Here is a 25,681-nt window from a genome sequence, read left to right on the forward strand (position 1 = left end):
TTGTGGACTTTCGCAAGGCCTTTGACACAGTGCCACATGCTAGACTCATGAAAAGAATGCAAAACATTGATGTGCCTGTAGAGATACAGTGGAGTATCTATGCCCTGTATGAGACAGTGACAGGCAGAGTACGAACACCTGAGGGCATCTCAGATACAGTCAATAGCACCATTGGGGTGAAACAAGGCTGTCCACTTTCACCGACACTTTTTGGGCTGTATATAGATGAAATTTCAGAATATGTGGATAGGACGGGTGGGGCCGGAGCCAGCCTAGCTGGAGTGCTGATACCATTACTGCTTTGTGCCGATGATATTGTACTTATATCTGACTCACCTGAGGGACTAAATAGACACTTGGATGCATTATCAGCTTTTTGCAGAGATAGAGATCTTAAGGTGAACCTTGGGAAAACTAAAGTTATGGTATTTAACACTTCAGCTGCTTGGGTGACAAGAGCTGAGCACCAGTTTACTTTTGACGGAGAGCCAGTGGAGATGGTTAGGCAGTATGTTTATTTGGGGGTCACATTGAAGGGACCACAGTTCTCTTGGAGAGAGACATCAGAGGCTCGTTTGGCAAAAGCATATGCAGCCTTAGGTGCATTGGAGAGGCAATGTGCTCACATACAATTTCATGAGCCGCGCACCAAACTGTGGCTTTTTGACACCTTGGTTACACCCACACTCCTATATGGGGCAGCTATTTGGGGTCCGAGTCTGTTTCACACGAGGAGACAGCCTTTGGGAGACCAGGATGGACCAGAGAAGGAATACTATGATGGATGGGAGCATATGGAAAGACCACTGGTCATGATGATCTCACGCATGATACGAGCGAAGAGCTCGAGCCCACATGAGATTATGAGAGCTGAGTTGGGGGCATCACCCATGGTGCCTGAGGCCTTGGTTCAGGCAGTGACTTTCATACATAGACTATGGGAGCTCCCCCAAGATAGATACCCACGGCTAGCCCTGGCCTCTTCTAGACAACTAGCAGCAGACGGTGACAGACACTGTTGGTATGCTCAGATGAGTACATGGATGCGTCTACATGGTCTGCAGATTGACAGACTACCCCCCTTTGACTATAGCCTGGATTGCACTACACTTGACCTAAGCCGATCAGAGCTAAATCATGTGATCAGAGCAGACATACTGAAGTTAGATATAGAGAAGACTTGGATCCGACCCCCCTTGCTCCATGGCACGAGGATGGCACACTACTAGACCCACTTCCTCCAGGTATCTGAGGATGGTTTCATCACCCGACCCAGTTACATGGACACACAGCTGCCTCATGGACTACGCACAGTTATTGGTCAGATCCACACCTCATCCCACCACCTGAGGATTGAGACAGGCAGATGGGAGGGTATACAGACAGAAGAACGCATATGCCCACTATGCGACAGAGAGCCAGAGACAGAGGAACACTATATCTGCCGATGCACTGTCTATTATGACATACGAGGTAGATACCACTATCTGTTTCGAGAGGGTTTTGGACCCCTGAGATGGATCATGTAGTTTGAGGATCAGAGATGCTTGGGATTTTTCCTCTTGGAGCTCCAGAGGCGCAGAGCAACAATTCTACGGAGTAGGAGGCCCCCACAGCTCGGCTCACATAGACAGAGAGCAGTCACTGACTTTTTCACTGATACACGACAGAGTATGGCAGATACCACTACTACTGCCACACAGCCTACAGGAGTACATCATCATTGGACCTCATCTTCTGTAGGTGTCCCTTTGGATAGAGTAGTGGCACTTAGCCGGTCTAGGCGCCCACGTCCACCCGGACGAAGGCCTAGACATCCACACCACAGACAAATTAAAGCCATCATTGAGCGCCACAGGAGACAGATGCCGAGACGCCTCAGCCATGCAGAGATACACCTCCCTAGAGAACAAACATATCATTGATGGAGAGTTTTCATTTCTCTACTCTCACTTTCAGATCACTGACATGTTTCCCTTTTATAGGACACTATTTCATTTCCTTTTTAGTCTTATAGGCATGTTTTTCATCTTTTTTCTTGTTCCAGATGAGAAACACACCATCATTGTATGTACTGCTTTGGTCTCATAGGCCACATTGGCCTTTTAGAGACGTTAATATATCTCTCTCTCTCTCTCTCTCTCTCTCTCTCTCTCTCTCTCTCTCTCTCTCTCTCTCTCTCTCGCAGAGCAAGGCAGCACAGGGAGGAAGGGCACGCAGCGCAGGGCAACGGCTGATCACAAGCAGGGTAGGCACAAGCAGATGCAGATGAGCCAGACGGGCGCACAGAAGCAAGGACCTGCATTGCCTTGGTTCGACAACGCGCCCTCTCTCTTTCTCTCTCTCAGAGCAAGGCGACCTAGGATGGTAGATCGCACGCCACTAGGCTCAGCAGGTCGGCAGGGTACTTACAGGTTAGCAGGGCGAGATGTCAAGGGCAGGGTTCGATGTTGACGTCAGGGGCAGAACGAACCCCACGCTCGTCTGAAAGGAGATCTCCCGCAGTGCACAGGGCAAGAAGCACGTCACCAGGTTGAGGGGGAGCTAGATCCGCCATCGCTTCGTACCGTCCTTTTCTCTCTCTCTCTCTCTCTCTCTCTTTTCGTGAAGATAATTGAATTAAGTAGTAAATATTTACATCAGACTATCAGGTCAGCATTCTCTCTGTGTGTCTCTTACTTTCTGTTACATCAAACCATCAGGTCATCCGAGAAACTCTCACTCCCTCTCTCTTTCTCTACATCTTTCTTTTCTCTCATCTATTCTCTCTCTACGCCAGCATAATATTCACCATATATCTTTTAAGTATATAAGAAGGTCAAGCATGTATCTCGGATCCTATAACAGTGGTATTAGAGCAGGTCTCTTTGCTTTTCTTAAAGTAAAGGCGATCCTTGCAAGAAGAAGGTAAAGATGGCAATTGATGAAGTGCCTACAATGAGCAATTACAGGCTCAATTGACAGAGTATCGTAGCTTGTTGGACATTCCCGAAGTACATTAATTGATTGACAGCTTAAGAGCAAAGGAAGAAGCTACTTATGAAGGACAGGATCCTCCAAAAGATGGTGATACTGGAGGAAACACTGTTGCACCAATTGATGGTGAAGGTGCAAAGCATCCAATTGCTGAGAAGCTTCCTAGAAGGAAGAAGGACTTTCGGGTCAAGAAGAGTAAAAAGACCTCACCTTGAGTGAGGCGGATAAGTAGAAAGTCATCTCCCTCAACAATCAACTACTCCCCCTGATTACTTAAGTTCCTCCTCCTTCTCATCTTCTAGTTCCTACTCTCTTGGTTCTAAGTCTCGTGCAGTCCGCAAACGGACAAAGAGGGACCATAAGAGGAGCAAGCTTAGGAAGACTAAGACTTTCAAGTCTAGGAATAAGGACATAAAGTTTGACTCTTACTCCGGTAAGAGAGATCTTGCTAAGGCGTTAGCCTTTGTTAGGCAATTTGAAGTTGCTTTTTCTGATGGTAATTTCTCAGAAAAGTCCAAGCTCAGGCATGTAGGCATGTACTTGAATAACACCATTAGCAATTGGTGGTTGACTCTCATTTTGGAGGGAAGGAAACCTACGACTTGGAAAAAGTTCAAGAAGAATTTTTATGCTCAGTTCTTGCCTCCTGATTTTGAGAATAATGTCAAGAAGGAGTGGGATTGGCTAGGCCAGAAAGAGCATGAGAAGGTCACTAATTATGTGGACAAGTTTTGGTCTACTCTTCTCAAGGTTACTCCTTTCATGGAGATCAACGATGAAGAGAAGAAAAGGAAGTTTGAAGCTGGCCTACTCCCTCATTTACACGGAACCATGAAGGTGTATCCACATGAAACCTTATCTCGCATCATGGAGTCTGCCATCATAGCTGAAAGTTTACATACACTTGGTACATCTTGAAAGTTGAAGATGAGTTCCTATAGAGGTAGACAAGAGCAGTTCTATGATCAACCAAGAGACAGGACTAATCGAAGAAGACCTACCTTTGCCCATGACCAATATTCAAAGCCAGAGGGGAACAAGAAGAAGCGCAAGTATCTCTCACCCTCTGAGATACCAAAGTACAAAGAGAAAGGAAGGTGTTTTCTTTGTGGTGAGTTAGGGCATATGAAGCTCGATTATCCTCACAAAAGGAAGGAAGCAAATGTGATTAAAGATCCTCCTCCGCCATCCTCAAATTCCATTCCGGATGTGCAAGCTAACACTTATTCAAATGAGAAGAAGAGACAACTCTTAAAGGGTTGGGGGACACTCCATTTTTGTACAATCAAGCCCAGTGGCAGGTTTGTACAATCCATTTTTATGTGGGTCTGATTAGGTCTACATTGCTCCTTTAGTTATGCAGGGACCAACCTAGGAGACCCAGTTCAGTATCAATATGGATTTAAAGAAAACTCTCTGTGTAGAGATATTCTACAAGGTAATCCTTCATCCTTTGTTTCATTTGAGCATGGGTTTGGTGCTTCTCATTCACCATCACATTTCCCGCCCTTCCCTCCCACTTGTGCTTCACATTTAGATTCACCTACATTCAATTTTGACCCTTACTTGCTGCTTACTGGTTCCAGCTGCTGCTGCTGACTAGTTTCTGTCCCTCTTGACAGTTGCATTTAGACTAGGAGTAGGCCACCCTGCTGTCCATCCACTTCCAATGCATGCTGCAGCTTGCATTTACTATATGCAAGATCAGTCAACATTTTCTTCATCTTCCTCTACTGTCACCCAACTTTGTACAGCCTTCGGTGATCAGCTGCCATTCTTCAGGTGGTTACATTGCTGTGTTTACTAGTTCCAACTTAGAGACTACTACGTTTTGGTTTCTAGCTTGCTGCTTTTTCACTTTCAGCATCATCTCTGCTCTGACTGGTGGTTTCAGCACTTGGGATCTATCACCCAACTTCCTACAGCCTTCGGTGATCAGCTGCCATTCTTCAGGTGGTTACATTGCTGTGTTTACTAGTTCCAACCCCAGAGACTACTACGTTTTGGTTTCCAGCTTGCTGCTCTTTCACTTTCAGCATCATCTCAGCTCCGACTGGTGGTTTCAGCACTCAGGGTCTGTCTCTAGTGGATGCCACACTTCGACTACTCCCGCAGCCCACTCCCATGAGAGCCATCAGCTGTTGGACAGCTCTGCCCTTGAGCTTCTTGTACACTCTTTCCTTCATTTATTGCATTCATTCATTCACTTCAGAGTTCTCTTTCATCTCTGTTTGTGTTTTTTTGCGTTTGAGTTCTCTGCATTTCCATTGTGGTTGTACACTCATGTTTTCTTTTGCAAACCCTGGCATATCTCCATAGGAAGAAAGTGCTAGAGTCCCATGTATCAAGAAAAGCATCTATCCTCACGTGCTCAAAATCACCTTGTAGTCTCTCCCATCTCAGATGTAGATATGTCCCTACTACTCAATGACATGGTTATATCTTGTTATCCATATGATAATATGGTCATATCATCATCATGCATGTAGATGTGTCCTGCTGCTCAATGGCATGTTCATATCGGTGCCATCCATCTGATAATATTGGCAATGAGCTCTCATCTATGAAATGGCCTTTGGTCCACTTTGTCTGCAATATTGACTGCATTATGTCCTATCCTCCTTTAAGCTTGTGCACCCTCTGGCTTTGAACATTCCAAGGAAGATGTGGAAAAGCGAGTCATTCTACAATTGTGCCTAGAACTCTGAACAAAACATCCCCTCAAGAGAGGTGACATCTTTGTCCAAGAAGATGGCCTGTTTGAGACCTAGTGTGATTGTTAAACAGATGAGGTAATTTAATTTTCTCATTCTACAAAATGAGGTAGTTTAATTTTCTCATTCAACAAAATCAAGATCTTAGCTGCTACAAGGTATACAGAGGGTGGGCCTATAGAGGGTGAAATTGCACATTGTGGAGTTCAGGATGGGCAGGAACTTCTTCAGCATTTAGATAATTATATATTAAGAGCACTTATATTCAGTAGTCTGGGATGAGTATTTTACAACATTATGTAATTCATTAGAGGAGGATAGATAGTACTAGTTTCAGTGACATACCCCCATAGATCTCCAACCTGCACATGACATGGCATAAGCCGCCATACAAACACAAAAAACATAGAGGGATGGACATTAGAGTCACCTTCCGACTGTAGAACCAAATGGGCTCACCCTCAATGCTGGGACCAGCAGCATATCTGGCCAAATCTTCATTGCAAGAGCTGACATCTCATACCATCAGGCCATACCATTTTGATGTGTGGATGAGAGCACCTAGGTTCTAGAGTCCAAGCTTGGTGACCACATGAGATGTGGCAGGCTGAGTCCTTGTCATAGGACTCCATCCTAGCCTTTAGGGCATATTCACACTACAAGGCCCTTAACCCTTGAGTCACGTTTATACCTAGTGATGCTGTGGCTAGGCTTTTAGAGTGGAAATTCTTTTTCTTAATTATAACTCAGAAAAGAAACCTCACTCATGTAAATTAAGTTTGATGGTATTTGATGCATATTGGTCCTCTGCTACTAGACATGCTTGATCTTGAACTGACTTATCCATTGACTCTCTTCTTTTCACATATTGCCCAAAAAATTGTTAGTACCCAGTTGTTAAAGCTATTTTACCTGCCATGTTCCATGAATATCATTTTGTTATGGACACATTATATATATATATATATACACACACACACATATATGCATTCTTTTGGCTACAACTCCTTTAGTTGGTTTATGGATGGTATATGTCTCTATTGATTGAATGTAGGAATTTGGGAAAGCTGAGAAGCAATGTTCTGCTTTTAAAGTCTGATTTTCTGTGTGTTAGAATATCATCAATCTTGGTCATGGCTACACAATCATTTTCAAGGACAAACATCAATTTTTGTAGGGTAATGGTCTAGAAAAGAGCTGGATTTATTATGGTGGCTATTTCTATACTGTGGGTGAGCAGTCTGGCTGGTATAAGGCATCTTATATGTATCCTTGCACTATTATTGCATCGCTTTTGCTCAGTTGGATTGCTCTTTTGGCAAGGTCAGTCTTTACAAACTTTTATTATCTTGAGGAAGAAGATATTTAATCCATAGAATGTATCAATAATCTTATTTCAATTGGGATAAATTTTTACGAACTTTCAAGCTCATCATACATTTTTCATCTCTGGTAAAGTTCTGCTGAGGGTCCATCTAAATTGTGTCATGCAGATTCAAGTACAACTATATGTCCATCCTTTTCTTCATTAGTGCATCTCATTTCAACATCGGTCAGGAACTGCACCAATCTTAGTGCCCTCCCTAGGTGGTATCCCCTTATTTGCATAAATGGAAGTGAGGCAGAGTTTCTGATGGTAGCTTGCCATTACAGGGTTGTGACTGTCTTAGCGTGTGTGTTACCCAGAGTGTGAGGGACATGCTGACTTGACATTATCCCCACCTTCCTGCGGTTTAGGACTGGTAATTGTTTAGGGTTCCAATTTGAGTGATGGCAAGTAAACACAAGGTTTGTGCTTGTTATGGGCCTTAAAACCAACAGCTTATGGCACAGGCTGATTACAACCATGTATCACCTATATCCATGTCCCCAAAGGCAATCCTTTTTTCAATAAGATTTCTAGTATGTCAAGCCCTGTTAAAGTTCTTCATGTTGCATTGTATTAAACCACATGTCCACTGCCTGTGTGGGCCCATGTCAATTCCTTAGAAGTTCATTCTTGTGAATGTACTCCCCAGGCAGGATATCTAACAAGTTAGCTACAGCACTGCATGGGTCAATATGTATAACACCTAGTGTCAATTGTTCATGGCTAGAACTACTGGGTATCTAACCCAATTTGCTCCCACAGCTTTAGTCTCTCAGTCTCAGTATCTGCCCAGCAGAGTGCCTTTGCCTTGGATGTTCCTTCCAACTTCTATGCATTTCACTGTGCTACTGGAAATTCCCTCTGCTCCTGCCACACTCCAGCTCAGTAGTTTCCAATACTCTGCAAATACAAATATGCCCAACTCTAGATGAATCATGCATGTATACTTCTGTTTTCTTTACTCTTTCGTCTGAAAAATCACCAACTAATCTTACCGATCGAAACTTCAATCCAGGTGTTCCAATTTTCCAATGTTTGATGTGGAGCATAGGCATTCAACAAAGCCCAAGGATAAATTTGTATTTGCATCTCTAGATGTATGCAGATGCCTTTGGCCATCCTTTCTCAACATGTCCCTGACTCAGGTAAGAAGATAGAACAACAAGGTTTGATTTAGAACCCTCTTGTCAGGCTTCATTGTGATCATATGGTGGGCTCTCACTGCATAGGGTCCTCTATCTGCTGGTCCAGCATTACTATGGCTGATTAGAAACACGTCACCAACTAGCCCTTGGATTCCCAGAGTTCCACCGATGCTCCCTCGAAATGGTATTGAACATCCAGGATGCTATTTTGAGTGATGTGATCAGCCCCATGGCCTTTTGCTTGGTGTGATATGTTTTTCCCTTCCAAATTCTCTAAGATTTATCCCTCTGGGTTTTTCATCTAGATCTGCTATAATTGATATTGAGAATGAGGCACTTCTCAATTTTTCATCTTTGATGTTGGCAGAGCAGCAGAGTTGCATTATTTACTGCTATACATCAAAACTGATCTGTCTTGGTTGGCATTGGTGAGGGCTACTTAGAGGAATTTGTTGGGGGCTTTTAGGTGAATGAACGGCTCGTAAGGAAAGGAAACAGGAGATGTGGCAGTTACCCATGCCTGAGATTACTTGTTAGTTGAAGCCACTGGCATGTAGGTAGTGTTATTTTTTTTTCTAGAAATGGATGTGCAACAGCTTGGTTGGTGTGATGGCATGTCCATGGAAATGAAATTGGTTGAATGTTGCAGACAAATAAAACAGGAAAACAGATAAGTGATTTCGTGGAATTGGGACTTGTAATAGCCATAGCAAATGGTTGCAAGTTACTCTGCTTGCATTGATTGATGAGTACTGCTAATGGAGACGTTCCTTGTTCAATGTTATATGAGTTGTCTCCCTATGGAGAAACACAAAAAATGGTTGGAGGTTCTGCCAGGCAATGACAAAGTATACAATGTGTTGTATTCATAATGCGTCGAACTACATCAATGCCATACGATATGTATAGCGGAGAGGGCAGTACTCTTGGAAATTTATATGGGTAGGATGGTTGTTCACATCAATAGGCTTCAAAATCTTAACACACCGGTCCATCACAAACCTGAGGGACTAGAGTGAAGACATGCTCATGAGAATGCAGGTTGGTTTGAAGGCATTTTCCTTTCTCTGCATTCACCTGCCGTAAGTACATAGCATGACTTAGCAAAATTACAATTGTTGATTGATCAGGCATGACTAACTATCTACCACTGTTTTAATGACCGGAAAACATCATGACTACATATTTGCAGCTATATTTAAGATACAATCTTGCTGTCTCCTCTCTCTCCTTGGGTGTCGATCTGTGGGGTGGTGTTAACCAAGTAAATGTTATGCTCTTTTTGATGTTTCAATTCTTACTTAATTGATGAACCCATAAATAACCCATATGTATGTCCAAAAGCCTTGATTCTTTCTCAAATGGACAGATTGAAGGATGAGTACTTAAGCACTTCATACCTAAATGTCCTTGCCGAATATTGTGCTTATCATAGTCCATAGCCATCGCCATAGTAAAGAGGATCAATGATGGTGACCTCCCATCCATGGAAATGACAACAGTTCTCATGTCAAAGGTCTCCACAATGAGATGTTAAAGTAAAAGTTTACTCACAAAGGGACAAGGGTAGATACATATAGGTACAACTCATGTGAGTGACCGCCTGATAAGAGACACAAAGTGGCCAAAAGAGTGGCTGTCCATTCCTCCCAAGGTGGAAACACATGGAGATGCTAAAATGACCTCTAACACAGTTTCAAAGCTCACAGCCTTGCGTGGATTTGGGATTGTGGGCTTGATGTACATTCTTGAGTTTACTGTCTACATCTGGCAGTTTCTTTGGGCCTCTACTGCAGAGAGGTTTATGGGTGAAATCTTGGATGATGTTGTCTCAGAAGTTCATGTGTCCTCATACTCTGTTCCTTGTGTGTGAATAGATGTGGGAACCATTGGGCATGCTCATGCTCATGTGACGTCGAGCTTAGTTGATAGCTCATGCGACTTTGGTATTTGACAACTTATAAATCTTCTTTCTACACTCAGCTTGTTGTGGTCCTTGAGGCTCGTGCTGCTTATCTGAGGTGTACCCAAGAAAGCCTATGTTGGAGATAACAGAGGAGAAGCTGCAAAACGCATTTTCTTACTTTGAAGAGAGAATCCTTATGCCATCTCTAAATCTTGAGCACATTCCACTCTCTAGCTGGGAGGCAAGTGGAAATGCAGTCCAATCACTAGTAGAAGATCTCACATGGCTCTCCCATCAGGGCCATGTAGCTGGACTCTAGGAAACCAAGAAAGACACCAAATGAGAGCATCATGATGCCCTCCATTATCACCCTTTGTTGTGCCCCTCTTTGAATGAGAGCATGAGAAAATGATAAAAGCATCATGCGTTCTGGCAAGCAATCCAACTTAGCTATTGATTAGCTAAGAAGAACAAACGATGGAGAAACATGTGATCGTCCACAACAAATGTGGGATTATGTATGTCACCCTTGCAGCACATAAAGAGTCAAAGAATATTCTTCCATGGATGCTGCAGCATAGAATCTTCCAAAAGACAATGATAATAGGAGCTTAGGATAGCTCTCTTGGCGATGTCCATCCTCAAAAGATGAAGCAAACCAAAAAACTAAAGCTCCATGAATAATGTCAGATGCTAAAGGAAAAGGCAATGGTAATGTAGCCATTATACAATTAATAGCTACAATGAGAGAAGCGTAAAGTAAGACACCTTGGTTCAGAGGTCGCCATCACAAATGGTATGAATGCCACCACCAAACAAGTGGAACTGAAACACATATTAGGTCAAGATATATGTGGATGAACATGTGTAAACCCCTCTGTCACTGGTAACACAAGGGCAAAAGGGCACATCAGAAGCCCTTAGTGTGAACAAACATCAAGCACATGCATTTGTCTTAAAACCTTAAAGCACATGGAACAAGGAGTCAAAAGTCAAAACAGGAACGTGTTTAACGAGATGACTGATGCAACGCATGTCAAAAAAGAAGCATGTAACAAGGTGTAAGAAAAGCAATGCGACAGAAATGCTGCCAGTGTGTAGGAACTAGGAAGGACTGTTATATCACGAGGGGGATTCCAATAAATGCCGCTAAAATGCAGAATAGCCAATGGATACTACCAATAAAATGCATGCAAGACAAAACACAGGCAATGTCCAAACAAAAACACGAGCTTATGAAGACCATTGTGATAACAATGCCATACATCAAAAAACCTGACAGCACCAAGCAAAGAACAATAGAAAAACCCAAGTTAGCACAGCAACAAAACTGAAAACTCTTTACTCAAAAGATAATGCAAACTTGTAATGTTTGGTACCATGTTAATGAGCATAGAGATAAAACATCAACATTGAAAGCATAAATGCAAAGAATGCAACATACATGCAACAAAATTCCTTAGTGTGTAAGATGACAAGATACAATAGCTGTCAGCAGAGGAGTAACAATAGCCTCCCATATGTGCCAATGATGACTCCCACACCCAAAGTGTGCCCAAAAAGGGGGGAAGTGCACATATATAGATGAAAATGCAAAGTGACCAAAAGAGTGGCCACCTAGTCCTCCTAAGGTGGACACAGATGAGATGCTAAATGGCCTCAGCAGTGGGATTGGTTATGAGGCCAGTGATGTTGGTATGTTGCTATTGTGTAGTCTTGATGAGGTTAGTTTTGAATATTTGAATGGCATAAACTGTTTTTAAAGACTTTAATATGGATTTCGACAATTTGAGCATGTCTAGAATGGTTCATATCCAGTTTGATCATATGCAAGAAATAATAAGTATCCCATCAATAAGAGGCAAGAAATCAAACTGAGCCTTGCAGCCCTGAAGCACATGGAGTGATCAGCAACCACTCCAGAGAAAGTGTTACATACAAATCCCTTCGGATTTATTAAGCTTTTGTTTGTCTTCGAAGCATTCTACTTGGCTGCAAGTGCAACTGTTGTTCCTACTGGCACCAATGCTAGTGATCATCATTGCTACTACCATGTTTCTGGCTTTGCTGCTGCCATTGCTACCATGGTGGATTATGCAAATGCCTTGCAAGCTGTGAGCTGCTTTTGGTTTTGGCATAGATCCCATGGAAAAGGACATTCCTTGCTTCCAATCTGGACTTCATTCTTAAATTTTTTCTTGAGAAAAGAAAATTCTATTAGTAACTGCTAGATTGCAGTGAATGCGGAAGTGTATGACTGGGCTGAAAGAAAGAATGAACACGGGGAGAGGAGAGAGAGAGAGAGAGAAAGAGGGAGAAGAATGCAGTGAATGAATGCTGAATATAAGGGGGTAGATATGTACAAGGGGCTGTGAGAATATGTCAGCCAGAGTCTCTCAACCTACACACACTGAAATCTGAATAAATGTGTGACCTCGGGCTGGGAAGATGCTAGCATATTTGATGCGTATGAATAGGAACTAGGTCTAAGAGAATGGATAGATATGTGGATGGATAAGGATAGATGAGTTGGCACCAAAACGAGGCTACCTACAATGTATGAAATGTATCCCATAGGCAAAGAGAAGGGAGAGTGTCCAGGCTAGAAAGCTATACATTCATGTACTTGCTTAACCATAAATCAATCATCTTTCATGCATACATTCCTATTATGAATGGCTCTCTCTCATACCCTCCATAATTTCCTTGTGGTATCTGAGCTACATCCTCGAGGCTTGTGAGGATGAGAGGCATCCATAGCTTCTCACGAGTCCCAAGAAGCTCAAGTCCATCATTCACGCACTATCTCAGGGTATACTATTTTGGTTCAATCATCTCTCTATTTAGTTTTTGTTTGAAGAATTTATGGTTCTTGAAAGCAAGGGGGTTGTTTGTAGCAAGCACAAGCCCTGCTTAAGGGGGTAGCTTGAAGAGAACCAGAGGGACTGCTTATTCCAGAAGTAGGGGTCCTCCTCCTTGTCAGAGACAGAAAGAGAAGAGAAAGGAATCGTGCGATGGTTTTTAAGGCGTTGGCACCACCAAAATCAATCGTAGCAAAATGAATATGTCGCTAATCATCCAGCGTTGGCCAAAAACGGCCTCATAGCATGATGCAGACAAGCAGCACTGATTACATTTTGCTTCATTTTCTTATCTTCTTCAAAGTAAGGCTCTAAACCTTAATACACTAAGCCCCTTTCACACTTGTCTTTTCTTAAACCAGTTCATTCTAATCCCCATTCACAAAGGTGTAACCAAACTGGTTATCTTAGCCCCTGATTCACATTGCATATCATGGAACTAGTTCAGATTTAAAAGCTTGTTCACATTAAAGAAGTTGAAACCGGTTTTTTGGATGTTATTCACATTGTTGCTTATCCAACTTGATTTACACCCTTATAAAAGGCCATTGTGTGTGGGATCCCTTATTATTCAAAAGTCCTTGTAAAATCTTGAAAAATATCCCTTTCGTTGTATGGAGTTAGACACTACCATGGGAAGTAACCCGGTAAGACCTCTCCATCAAGAAGAATGTCAACTCAAGATATAATTGATCAATTCATAGGGTTCTAATTCCATACTTGGCATTCCAAAATGATGTATCTTCTTATGTGGAAGAGCTTATGGGGCATCATCATTGGGAGATACGCAACAACCACCTTGGGAGAAGAATATGAAGCAAGCAACAATAAAGTGTTGGGGTACACAACAACAGGCTTAGGTGATGAATGCATACATCACATTGATGGTATTCTAAGTGCAAAGTTAGCATGGGAGGAGCTTGACGAAGTATAACCGGATGACCCTGATGAAGAGGGTTTCTTTAGAGGTGCAGATGCAGACGTTGTCCGTGAATAAGTCTTCTTCGCTTCAAGAACACATCAACAAGCTTCGGCAACTTCAGATGCAAGTTCAAAATGCGGGGAAGCCTATTTTCTCCGAAGACATGGTGATCACTTTGTTGTCCCAATTACCGCCACGATTTGGTACCTTTTATTCCGCTCTTATTGCGTCAGGGCGCGAATCGACTCTTCGGTGGGAAGAGTTGGTTCCTATGGTCTTAGACCAAGAGAACATTTGAAGAGATAGAATGCTTCCAAATTGGAGGCTTTGGTTAGTCAAGCCTCTTAGAAGAAGGGGAAGGACCAAAAGAAGAAGAAGGAGGACAACAAATCCAAGAAGGACAAGAAGGAATCGACTTGCCATATTTGTAGTAAGACCGGTCATTGGAAGAAGGATTGCCCTGACAAAGACAAGGACACTAAGAAGAAGAACACGAAGGATTTTGGAGCAGTGGCTGCATCCTCATTAGCCGCTTTTCTACACTTAGTAGTCATTGAGGACTCTACACCGAAGACTTCTGATGCTGCGATGATAGCTCCCCAGTCCCGAGAGTGGATCGTGGATAGTGGTGCCTCACAGCACATGACTCCTTCCATTGGTATTGCCCATTTGCGACCTTCGCATGGGCAGATTCTCATTGGAGATAGCTCTTCTGTGTCTATTGCTGTGAGGGGTGAGATGCAGTTGATTCCAGATGGATGTGGTGGTACCCACACTTCTGAGGTATTGCATGTGCCAGGCTTGGGGTATCATTTGCTTTCGGTCCATAAGATTTTTTCTCTTGGCCTCTTGGTGGAGTTTGACAGTGATATTGTTCGAGTCCTTGATCGTGGAATGAGGAAGTTCTCTCTGTAGGGTATATGGAGAATGGCATCTACAAATTGAAGTCTTCTACAGCTCTTACCTCTCTTCTTCTTACCTCTCAGACACAGTCCGAGCTATGGCATGCTCGGTTTGGCCACCTGAACTATGAGTATCTTCGGAAGGCGTTGCAAGGATCGTTTGTCCGAGGTTTGCCGGACATAGTGGTGAGCCATCAGCCATGTGTCTCTTGCATTCCTGGGAAACTGTATCGGGATGCCATTCCCAACAAAGCTTCGAGGCGGTCTATTTCACCTATGGAGCTTGTATCTATGGATCTTTGTGGCCCAATGAGGACCAAGTCCCTGAAGGGGAGCTTGTACTTCATGTTGATGGTAGATAAATACAGTAGGATGACTTGGGCCTATTTCTTGACATTGAAGTCGGAGGCTTTCTCCCACTTCAAGGATTGGCTTCTCTTTGAGAAAAACTGATCTGGTTGGTGACTGAAGACCTTGCGTTTAGAAAAGGGCGGTGAATTTATGTCTAATGAGTTTGCTCGTTTTTGTGTAGATAGGGACATTCACCAAGAGTTTACTAACACCAATACTCCTCAAGAGAATGGCATTTTGGAGCGGAAGAACAGAAGTGTGATCGAGATGGCACGCACCATGATAGAGCACCGACAGACACCTCAGTTTCTATGGGCTGAGGCTGTGGCTACTGCAGTTCACATCCTCAATTGATCTCCCACTTCGGCCGTTGACAGAATGATACCTTTTGAGGCTTACTTTGGGACTAAGCCTGATGTCTCTTATTTCCGGATCTTTGGGTGTGATGCTTATGTGCACATCCTGAAGATGCAGCGTGATAACTTCGAGGTGGCTTCCCGACGATAGGTTTCTGTTGGCTACAACTCCTAGTCCCAAGGTTATTGTCTGTTTGATCCCGTTAAGCAAGATGTCTACATGAGCCAAGATGTACCGTTCCTGGAAGTTCCAGCCACAGAAGGGGGTGAGGAGCATCCCGTACTTGGAGATCGAGGGGAGAGTTGGGCTCGCAAGACAGTTCCTTTGGAGCTAGAGCCTCTTGATGGAGATTCTTCTTCTGATTCAAAGTCTTTCCTTCCATCGGCCTTCCTAGAGGAACTTCCGCTGGTGGATGTTCCCGAGTCTTCAGTAGATGGAGAGCGACGGGGAGATGTCCTAAAAGATGTCCGGCCTCCTCCTCGTTGGGCCTGTGACACACTTCGAGATTTAGGGATCGAGGGGGTCCCTGAGGAGTGGGAACCGCAGGATGGACCGCAGAGGTCATGGAGGAACCATGCACATTCTACAGAGCTTGTTTGCTCTAACTATTGTTTGATGACTTGTGTTATGCAGGATCGAGAGTCCACTTCAGTGAAGGAGGCTTTGCAGTCTGACCATTGGCAGAAGGCTATGGAAGCCGAGTTGGAGGCTATTGAGAGGAATGGCACTTGGTCCCTTGTGTCTCGTCCCTCTCACAAGAAGGTGATTGGCGTCAAGTGGGTCTTCAAGACCAAGTACCTTAGCGATGGTTCTTTGGACAAGCACAAGGCTCACCTTGTTGCTAAAGGTTTTGCTTAGCACCCAGGCATTGACTTTCATGATACTTTTGCCCCCATTGCTTGTATGGTGACTATTTGAGCTGTTCTTGCCTTGGTTGGCCATTGGAGATGGCCTGTCTATAAGTTGGATGTGAAGTCGGTCTTTCTTAATGGTGACTTGCAGGAGGAGATCTATGTTGAGTAGCCTCCTGGCTTTGGATCCTCGGATGGGAAGGTTTACAGGTTGAAGAAGGCCTTGTATGTGTTAGAATATCAAGCTCATTTAGTGTGTGTTGACCGACATGAGCTGGACATAGCTAGTCTAGCCATAGTAGTTAGATACATTAAATAAGTCGGTGCCTTTGGTGTGAATGGTCTTATGACCGTAGGTTGTATCTTTCACTATTGAGTGTGGTATAAATAATAGAGTGTGAGAGAGGAAGCGTGTTGCTTCACTCTGTCTGTCATCTATTTGCCTCTTTGAATCTGAACATAGTATCAGAGCTTCATCCATGAGGCTGTGGGAGAATGGGCATGACAACTTGCAGTGCAAAGGAGATGGAAGTAAGGAATCAGGAAAAATCGTGGACTGCCTCCTGAAACCTGTGTTTGAAAATCGTGGACTGCCTCCTGAAATCTGTCCTGAAATCGTGGACTGCAACCTGTGTCTGAAAATCGTGGACTGCCTCCTGAATGGACAGCAACCTGTATCTAAAAATCTGCGCCTACTGATCTGAATGGATAGCAACCTGTATCTGAAAATCTGCGCTTGCTAATCTGAGTGAAGCAACCTGTCAATCTTCAGTGGGGCACCTGGACAAGGTTCATAGAGCATGTATGCTCACTATTGAAGGTATTTGAAGTGTGCAAGGAGTAAATGCTTGTGTGGGAGCTCTGTTATGAGCTGGAGTGACAGACACAGACCTGTAATCATTTCTGAACTGCTATAAACATGAATGGACAGCATGCATTCAGTCATTACTGACACACAGGAGCCTTGTACTACACTCAGAAAGCATCTTTGGAGCACAAGAATGTGTCAAAGCATGTATACATTGGATCAAATGTCTTGGAGCTGAGATCTCTTGCTCAGAATACTCAGATCTAAAAAATCTGAAAACTGTCATACACAGTCAATGACAGAATACTCAGATCTGAAAATCTGAAAACTGTCATACACAGTCAATGACAGAATACTCAGATCTGAAAATCTGAAAATTGTCATACACAGTCAATGACAGAATACTCAGATCTGAAAATTTGAAAACTGTCATACACAGTCAATGACAGAATACTCAGATCTGAAAATCAATGATAGGCTGAAAACTGTCATACACAGTCAATGACAGAATACTCAGATCTGAAAATCAATGACAAGCTGAAAACTGTCATACACAGTCAATGACAAGTACTGTGCATTACTGAAGCAATACAGGTCATCTTGGGGGTTCCATCATCTATATGAACTGGCCTATACATGCTAATGCATGGAGAATTGAAGTAAGCAATGAGCATCATTGAAAATTGAATTTTGAAGCTGAAGTAAATGCAGTTACACTGTCCTGGCTAATTACAATTTTGGAGCTGCTTGGAGCTTGGTATGCTGAATTCTGGTTGACTGCAACCTGAAACTGAATTTGTTGACACACTCAGTTTTGGACTTGAAATTGCTGCTGGTTACTCACAGTTTACAGCTTTCAGACTGCATGTATGTACCCTGGCAGTGAGGTTACATAAACTTAAGCTGAAGCAAACACATAGCTTATGTATTGACAGTTATATCTACAGTTGAGACCACTTGTTTGTGGGTTGTTTTGGGGTGTCAGTGGGCTGAAATACTCTGGTTTTTTTACTGCAATTAATTGCAGAAAACTGTCATAAACAGTTCCGGCTGAAGTTGAACTGTTAAGAAAATCTTGGTTTGCAGGTAGTCAGGCAAGGTCTGCAACATGGCAAATGCTGATAGAACTGATAATGTAACCCAGATTGTGGGAGAAAAGCTTGATAGCAACAACTATGCAATATGGAAGTTCCGCATGGAGAACTTTCTGATAGGCAAAGGATACTGGGACTTAGTGACAGGTGTTGAGGCTGAACCTGAGTTCCAGATAGGAATCCTACAGCTGATCAAAGACGAGCACATCGAGCTTGGACGGAAAGAGCTCGCAGAGTTTTACATTGGCTGTCATTATGTATATCGGATGCTATGGTGATGCAGATCATGAACTGTAAATCCCCAGCAGATGCATGGAACATATTGGTCAGGTACTATGGCACAACTACAAGTGCCAGGAAGATACAACTGAAGCAAAAATTCAACAACATAGAGAGGAAGAACAGATCCATACAGGACTATGTCACGGAGATTAAAACCTTAGCAGATCAGCTTGCATCTGTTGGCTCACAGGTAGAAGATGAGGATATGGTTGCAGTGACCTTAAATGGCTTGGGTCCGGAGTATAAGTCTTTTGACACTTCAGTATCTGTGCGGGCTGAGATGCCTGATTTTAATGAGCTGGTTGCATTATTGATTCATGAAGAGGTGAAGCTTGGCTTAGCTACAGGGTCAAGCAGCTCTAAGAATAAGGATGCAGTTTTTTATTCGAATCAGCATGGTCGTGGTAGCCGTGGTAGAGGCTATGGATCTGGCAGAGGAGGCCAGCAGAATGCATCCTATAGTAATAGCAATCAGCAGTCATCAAATGCAAGAGGTAGTGGCAGCTTTCGAGGTAGGGGGAGATCGAACTCCCGTGGCAGAGGCTCATGGCAGCAGCAGCGTCAGTCAGACAATCCAAATAAAGATAAGGATTGTCACTACTGTGGAAAGTATGGGCATATTGCAAAGGATTGCTGGAAGAAGCAGGGAAATCGGAAGGGCAAGCAGCATGGACATTATGCTACGTCCAGTCAGACAGATGACTCTGGTGATAGACTGTTTGCCATGCAATATGTCAAAGATAAGGCTGCTGAAAAATCATCTGATGATGCAGTGTGGTACATTGACTCGGGGGCGTCGAATCACATGACCCCTCATGGTGATTGGTTCACGGATATGGTGGCTGAAAAGCATGGCTATGTATGCACAGGTGATGACACGCAGCATAGCATTGAGCATAAAGGCAAAGTGACTCTGGTTGTACATGATGGCAGGAAGAAGAATCTTCATGATGTTTTGCATGTTCCTTCAATTACAAAGAACCTATTGTCTGTGGGTCAAATGACAGAGCAGAACTTGCAGGTTCGCTTCAATAAGCATGGCTGCTTTATTGAAGAGTTTGGCAATGGATGCAAGTTGATCGCGAAAGACCACAGAAATGGAAGAATGTTCACTCTTGATGCTACACTGCCAGAGCTGAATTCCGCTATGTTTGCTCAGGGTTCTGGCACTATCAGGGACTTAGAGATTTGGCACAAGAGAGTGGGGCATGTCAATTTGCAGAGGCTGCAGACCATGCAGAAGAAGCAGCTGGTAATAGGGCTACCTAGATTCCAATATTCAGATATTGGTCATGTCTGCGAGGCTTGCCAGTTTGGTAAGCAGTCACGATTGCCGTTTGTCAGGCATGTAAGACAGAGTACACGACCACTGCAGTTAGTGCACTCTGATGTTTGGGGACCAGCTCATAATGCATCTATGGGGGGTTCCAGATACTATGTATCCTTCATTGATGACTACAGTCGATATACCTGGCTTTACATATTGAAAACAAAAGATGAGGTCTTTGCTGTTTTTCAGAAATTTAAGGCACAGGTTGAGAAGGAATTTGAGTGTTACATCTCTTGCTTGAGATCTGATAGCGGTGGGGAGTATGTCTCCAATGAATTTGCTGATTTTTTGGCTGAAAATGGCATTCGTAGGCAGCTAACCTGCAGCTACACTCCGCAGCAAAACGGAGTAGCTGAAAGGAAGAACAGGGTTCTAATGGAAGCTGCCAGGGCCATGATGAATGAGAAGCATATGCCGCTTTACTATTGGGCAGAGGCTGTTGTGACAGCCGCATATATTCTGAACAGGACTCCCACTGTAGGCATTCATGACATGACACCGTTTGAGAGGCTCTATGGCTATAAGCCGGATGTAAGACACATGAAGGTCTTTGGCTATCTTGCTTATGTGCACATTCCAGATGAGAAGAGGAAAAAGCTGGATCCCAAAGCGCATAAGAGTGTGTTCATTGGATACTCGCAGGAGAAGAAGGCATACAAATGTTATGATCCCTCTACCAGGGAGACTTTGGTAAGCAGGGATGTCATCTTTGATGAGCTGGGCTCTTGGTATGTCTCACCAGTTGCAGTGCTATCCGATCTGTCTTCCACTCATGTCTCTACAGTTGATATGCAGCAGAGCACTGCTATGACAGGCCCTATCAGTCAGACAGTATCCCCATGGACAGGGAGATTGAGGAGCTCACCGTCCACTGACACGGGTATGTCAGTGAGGGGGAGACATGATGTCTTGGACAGCAAAGGAAAAGAGAAAGTTAGTGAGGATGGTATGATGACACCTGGCAGAATGACTTCGGGCTATGAGTCTAGTGATACTTTAGACAACGAACTTGGTATTCCGACTGTCTATACGCCTGGCACGAGGCAGAACAGGTACATTCCGCCTCATGAGAGAGGTGAATCGAGTAGTGCACCACAGCCTAGACAATCGCAGAGGGTCAGATACCCTGTTGACAGGTTGACGTACTCTGGTTATTCTGCAAAGCATTATGCATACATGACAAAAGTGATGGAGATCAAAGAACCAGGTACTTATGCTGAAGCTGCAAAGGATGAAAACTGGTGCATGGCTATGGACGAAGAGATGAAAGCCTTGGCTGAAAATCAGACTTGGGATTTGGTACCACTGCCTGAAGGGAAAAAGCCTGTTGGCTGCAAATGGGTGTATAAAATCAAATGTAAGTCTGATGGCAGTGTAGAAAGGTACAAAGCAAGGCTGGTCGCTAAAGGATATGCTCAGCAGTATGGCTTGGATTATGATGAAACATTCAGCCCGGTTGCAAAAATGGCAACCATACGAACTGTTATTGCCTTGGCTGCTGCAAAAGGCTGGAAATTGCAGTAGATGGATGTTAAGAATGCATTCCTCAATGGTGATTTAACAGAGGATGTATACATGGTTCAGCCGGAAGGGTATGAGCACCCTGATTTTTAGCATTATGTGTGCAGGCTGAAAAAGGCACTGTATGGGCTGAAGCAGGCTCCGAGAGCCTGGCATGCTAGGATCAGCAGTTACTTGCAGAGTCTTGGATTTGTTGTTGGCAGGGCTGATCACAGCTTGTTTACAAAGAAGACTGACAGTGGCTTGGTAGTGCTGGTCATATATGTTGATGACTTGATAATCACTGGAAATGATGACATGGGAATTCAGCATGCTATGAAGATGCTGAAATCTGAATTTGACATGAAAGATCTGGGAGATCTGAAGTATTTCTTGGGTATTAAGGTCGTACCAGCTGAAAATGGCTTATGGCTGATGCAGAAGCACTATGCCATGGAAATGCTTAAGAAGTATGGCATGGCTGAATGCAAACCACTGGATACACCTCTGGACCAGAATGTAAAGCTAGACATGAACACTGGGGCTGAAGTAGAAGATGTGACTATGTACAGGCAGATGGTCGGCAGTCTGATTTACTTGACCATCACTAGGCCTGACTTGAGCTATGCAGTAGGGCTGATAAGCCAGTTTATGCAAAAGCCGAGAAAGCCGCACTTGGATGCTGTTAGACGCATCATGAGGTATGTTAAGTCCACTGTAGACTATGGGCTGTTCTATGTCAGAGATAAGCCCTTGATACTGATTGGATACACAGATGCAGATTGGGCAGGATGCTCAACTGACAGACGATCTACGAGTGGCTATGCCTTTGGCTTTGGTAGCGGCATGATCAGTTGGAGCAGCAAGAAGCAGCCTACGGTTGCTTTATCTAGTACTGAGGCAGAGTACAGGGGGGCTGCATTGGCAGCATGTGAGATTGCTTGGCTGCTCAAGCTTATGGCTGACTTGGATATTCAGGTTGATGCTCCAGTGAAACTGTTATGTGATAATCTGAGTAGTGTACTCCTGGCCATGAATCCAGTTTACCATGCTAGGACAAAACACATAGAGGTACACTACCACTTTATTCGTGAGATGGTTATTGTAGGAAAGGTTGATCTTATGCATGTGAGGACTGATGAGCAGGTAGCAGATATCTTTACCAAGTCTCTGGGTAAAGATAAGTTCTGTGGTTTTAGGCAGCTACTTGGAGTACATATGCTGTCTTGAGCTTGAGGGGGAGTGTTAGAATATCAAGCTCATTTAGTGTGTGTTGACCGACATGAGCTGGACACAGCTAGTCTAGCCATAGTAGTTAGATACATTAAATAAGTCGGTGCCTTTGGTGTGAATGGTCTTATGACCGTAGGTTGTATCTTTCACTATTGAGTGTGGTATAAATAATAGAGTGTGAGAGAGGAAGCGTGTTGCTTCACTCTGTCTGTCATCTATCTGCCTCTTTGAATCTGAACAGTATGGAATCAAGCAGGCACCGCATGTATGGAATGAGAAGATTAACTCGTTTCTTCAGTCCAAGTTGGACTATCGGCGCTCCCAAGCCAATCCGCAACTTTATGTGCACACTTCCAAGGCTGTTTGTGTGTTGTTTGTACTGTACATTGATGATTTGATTCTGACAAGGGATCATGCACAGAAGGTCCATGAGACCAAGACAACTTTAGACGTTCGAGATGACGGATTTGGGGCTTCTTCATTTCTTCTTGGGTTACGAGATTTATCAGTCTCAGAGAGGGATTTTCATCTCTCAGCAGCGATACATTTAGGAGCTCTTGATGGCTTTTGAGATGGAGACTTGTCGGACCATTTCTACTCCTATGGATAAGAAGTGGAAGGCCACTTCACACTCAGATTCTCCCTTGACGGATGCTTCCCACTACCGTCAGTTGATTGGATCCTTGATTTGGCTACTCAACATTCTTGTTGATCTTTGTTTTGCTGTAGGTCTTTTGACGGGGTTCATGAGTGAACCCCAATAGGTGCATTGGCAGGCTGCCCTGAGGATTCTTCGGTATTTGAGGGGGACCTCTGGCTTAGGGATTTTGTATCCCGCAGGTACAAATGCTTTAGATCTTGTTCTTGCCGGTTAGAGCGACTCGGATTGGGCTAGCGATGTGGACCATCGGCGGTCTACTACAAGCTAGCTTGGACTCATAAACACAATCTTGAGTGAATCAAATTGATAGTGCCATTACATTGAAATGAGTGTCAAGTACATGCCTTTATAGCTTTTTGGATAGTACCACTTTTCCTCTCTGTGCTTATGGGATTTTAGACATCTCTTCCTAGAGCATACATCATTGTCTCTCTCTCTCTCATACAAAGCTACTTATGGGCACACATTCAGCCTCTATGGGCATACATCATTTGCTATTCTCAACACCCCCCCTCAAATGATGAGTCTCTACCCTTGCTGGTTTTTGCCCCCCCTACATGTAGACATGGACCAGGAGACTAGCTCTTTGGCAGCCTAGTCAAGTTCAGGCTTGAAACTTTACATCTTTGGTAGGGTTTTTACATCCACTATGGGAAGTAGATCCACTCAGGGAATTCGAGATCCTCTATGGGAAATTTTTGCAAAACATTTTGTCAGTTTGTAGTAGCGGAAAATATTTTCTTCATCCTTTTTGTTTTGTTGCTTCTTTGGCAACCTTTGATCTTCTTCGTCTTTTTTGGAATTCTTTATCTTCATGCTCCTTGGCTTTTGTTATGCTCCTTATCCCTTTTGTCGATGTGTGATACTTCTCTTTTTTTTTTTTTTTGCTTCAATCTTCTTGACATGATCGTTTTGCTTCATGCTTTTATACGTGAGCACACTGATGGATACATGAGCTTTGTTTGACAAACTCTCACACGAGATGAATTTTGGAATACATGGTTTTTGGGTTTTCATTTGGCATTGACTTTCCTTTTGAGCACTTGTGCAAGCAAATCATTTAATGAGGGAAGGTCTTACCAATTGGCAATCTTGCTCAATGGCAGTGTCTAATCCCGATTACAATTTCAAAAAATTGATATTGAATTTCGGTGAAGGTTTGAATGCAATCAGAGGTGTGTGTGAATGAGGTTCTCAAGAAAGGTCTAGTATGAATTTTAAAAAAAATGGATAAACCAAGGTGTGAATAGGGCTTTAATAGGGGAGACTTTGAAACCTTTAATGATAAGGTTTAATATATTAAAATTGTGTTATCTTTTGCATTCTGTGGTCAACATCAATTCAGCCGACCCCGCCGATGATTAAATGCAAAGGCCTTCGATCTCCCTGTTGCTTTGATGATAAACCAGCAGGGCGATAGCTCGCTATTAAAGACATGGTAATCTGATCCAGGTGATGGAGAGCTTTCATCGAGTGTGATACCCGAATTGAGATTAGAGACGACCGACGACAGCTAAACAAGGCTACCCATGCCATCTTTCCCACCGATCTCCTTATCTGGCTGGAGGGTAGTGCTTGTCATAGGTGGTAATCCGAAAGACAACTGTGAATGATCTTCATGTACTTCTAGCCCTTCTTCCTCTTCTTCCTCTTCCCCATCATGATAGGTATGGTGGCCATCTGTGATGCCATAAGGAAAAGTATCCTCCTCACCCTCTCGAGGTTCTCCTGCAGTGCGGTGATCAAAAGTGGTGTCTTCAGCCAGGTCAGGCTCAACCCCGCCCTTTCTCAAACCACGCGGAGCTTCAAGGCGTCACATCACAATGGCGGAAGGTTTGCACAGGGACCTCGGCAACAAACTCAGGCCAAGCGGAAGAGGCAGATGATGGCTGGAAGAGGCTAATGCTCTGCCGCCGGCATGGTTACTGGATGCTGCAGGTGGGAGAGCTGAGGTTTTGACGGAACAACAGGACTGGAGAGTGGTCGCCATTCTCATTTCTTGAATCAAGCTTCTCTGCGACAACACTCATGGTTGGATTGTTATACAGATCACCATTGGTTGTACCATCTTTCAGGCCCGCTACAGCCTCTTGCCCAGATTCTAGTTCTTGATCTCAGCTTACACCTCGTCGTTGCTTCAATGTAGACTCCAAATCCAAATCAAGCTTCTTGAATAACACCTTGCACCTCCTTCCTTGAGCTTCTTCACCCCGAATGCACAATGGATGTTGGATACCTTGAGATACTGGAATAAAAATAGGTTTGTACAAGGGAGAGAATGAGAGAGGAAGGATTGTAAAGCATGAAAAGAAGGAGAAACTCCACCTACTAGCTACCTAGCTCAACCATAGCTCTGATACCATGTTGAGAAACACGGATCTAGAGCTAGTTAGCTATGGTGGACGCAAATCAAACACAC

The 25,681-nt window shown here is 43.7% G+C and overlaps 1 protein-coding gene and 1 pseudogene across 1 annotated transcript in view; both read left to right on the forward strand.

Annotated features, from left to right (window-relative positions):
- LOC148028122 (uncharacterized) overlaps positions 1 to 25,681 on the forward strand; it is a 171,316-nt gene that overhangs the window by 25,785 nt on the left and 119,850 nt on the right. The window contains exon 4 of the mRNA XM_087689801.1: positions 6,868 to 7,013. Coding sequence (XP_087545927.1) covers positions 6,868 to 7,013 — 146 coding nt within the window. The remainder of the gene's footprint in view (positions 1 to 6,867; positions 7,014 to 25,681) is intronic.
- Positions 48 to 1,925, forward strand: LOC148028123 (uncharacterized; annotated as a pseudogene).

Source organism: Lygodium microphyllum, chromosome 12 (assembly GCF_053477565.2).
Source record: "Lygodium microphyllum isolate KBCC chromosome 12, Lygodium_microphyllum_v1.1.10, whole genome shotgun sequence".
NCBI lineage: Eukaryota > Viridiplantae > Streptophyta > Polypodiopsida > Schizaeales > Lygodiaceae > Lygodium > Lygodium microphyllum.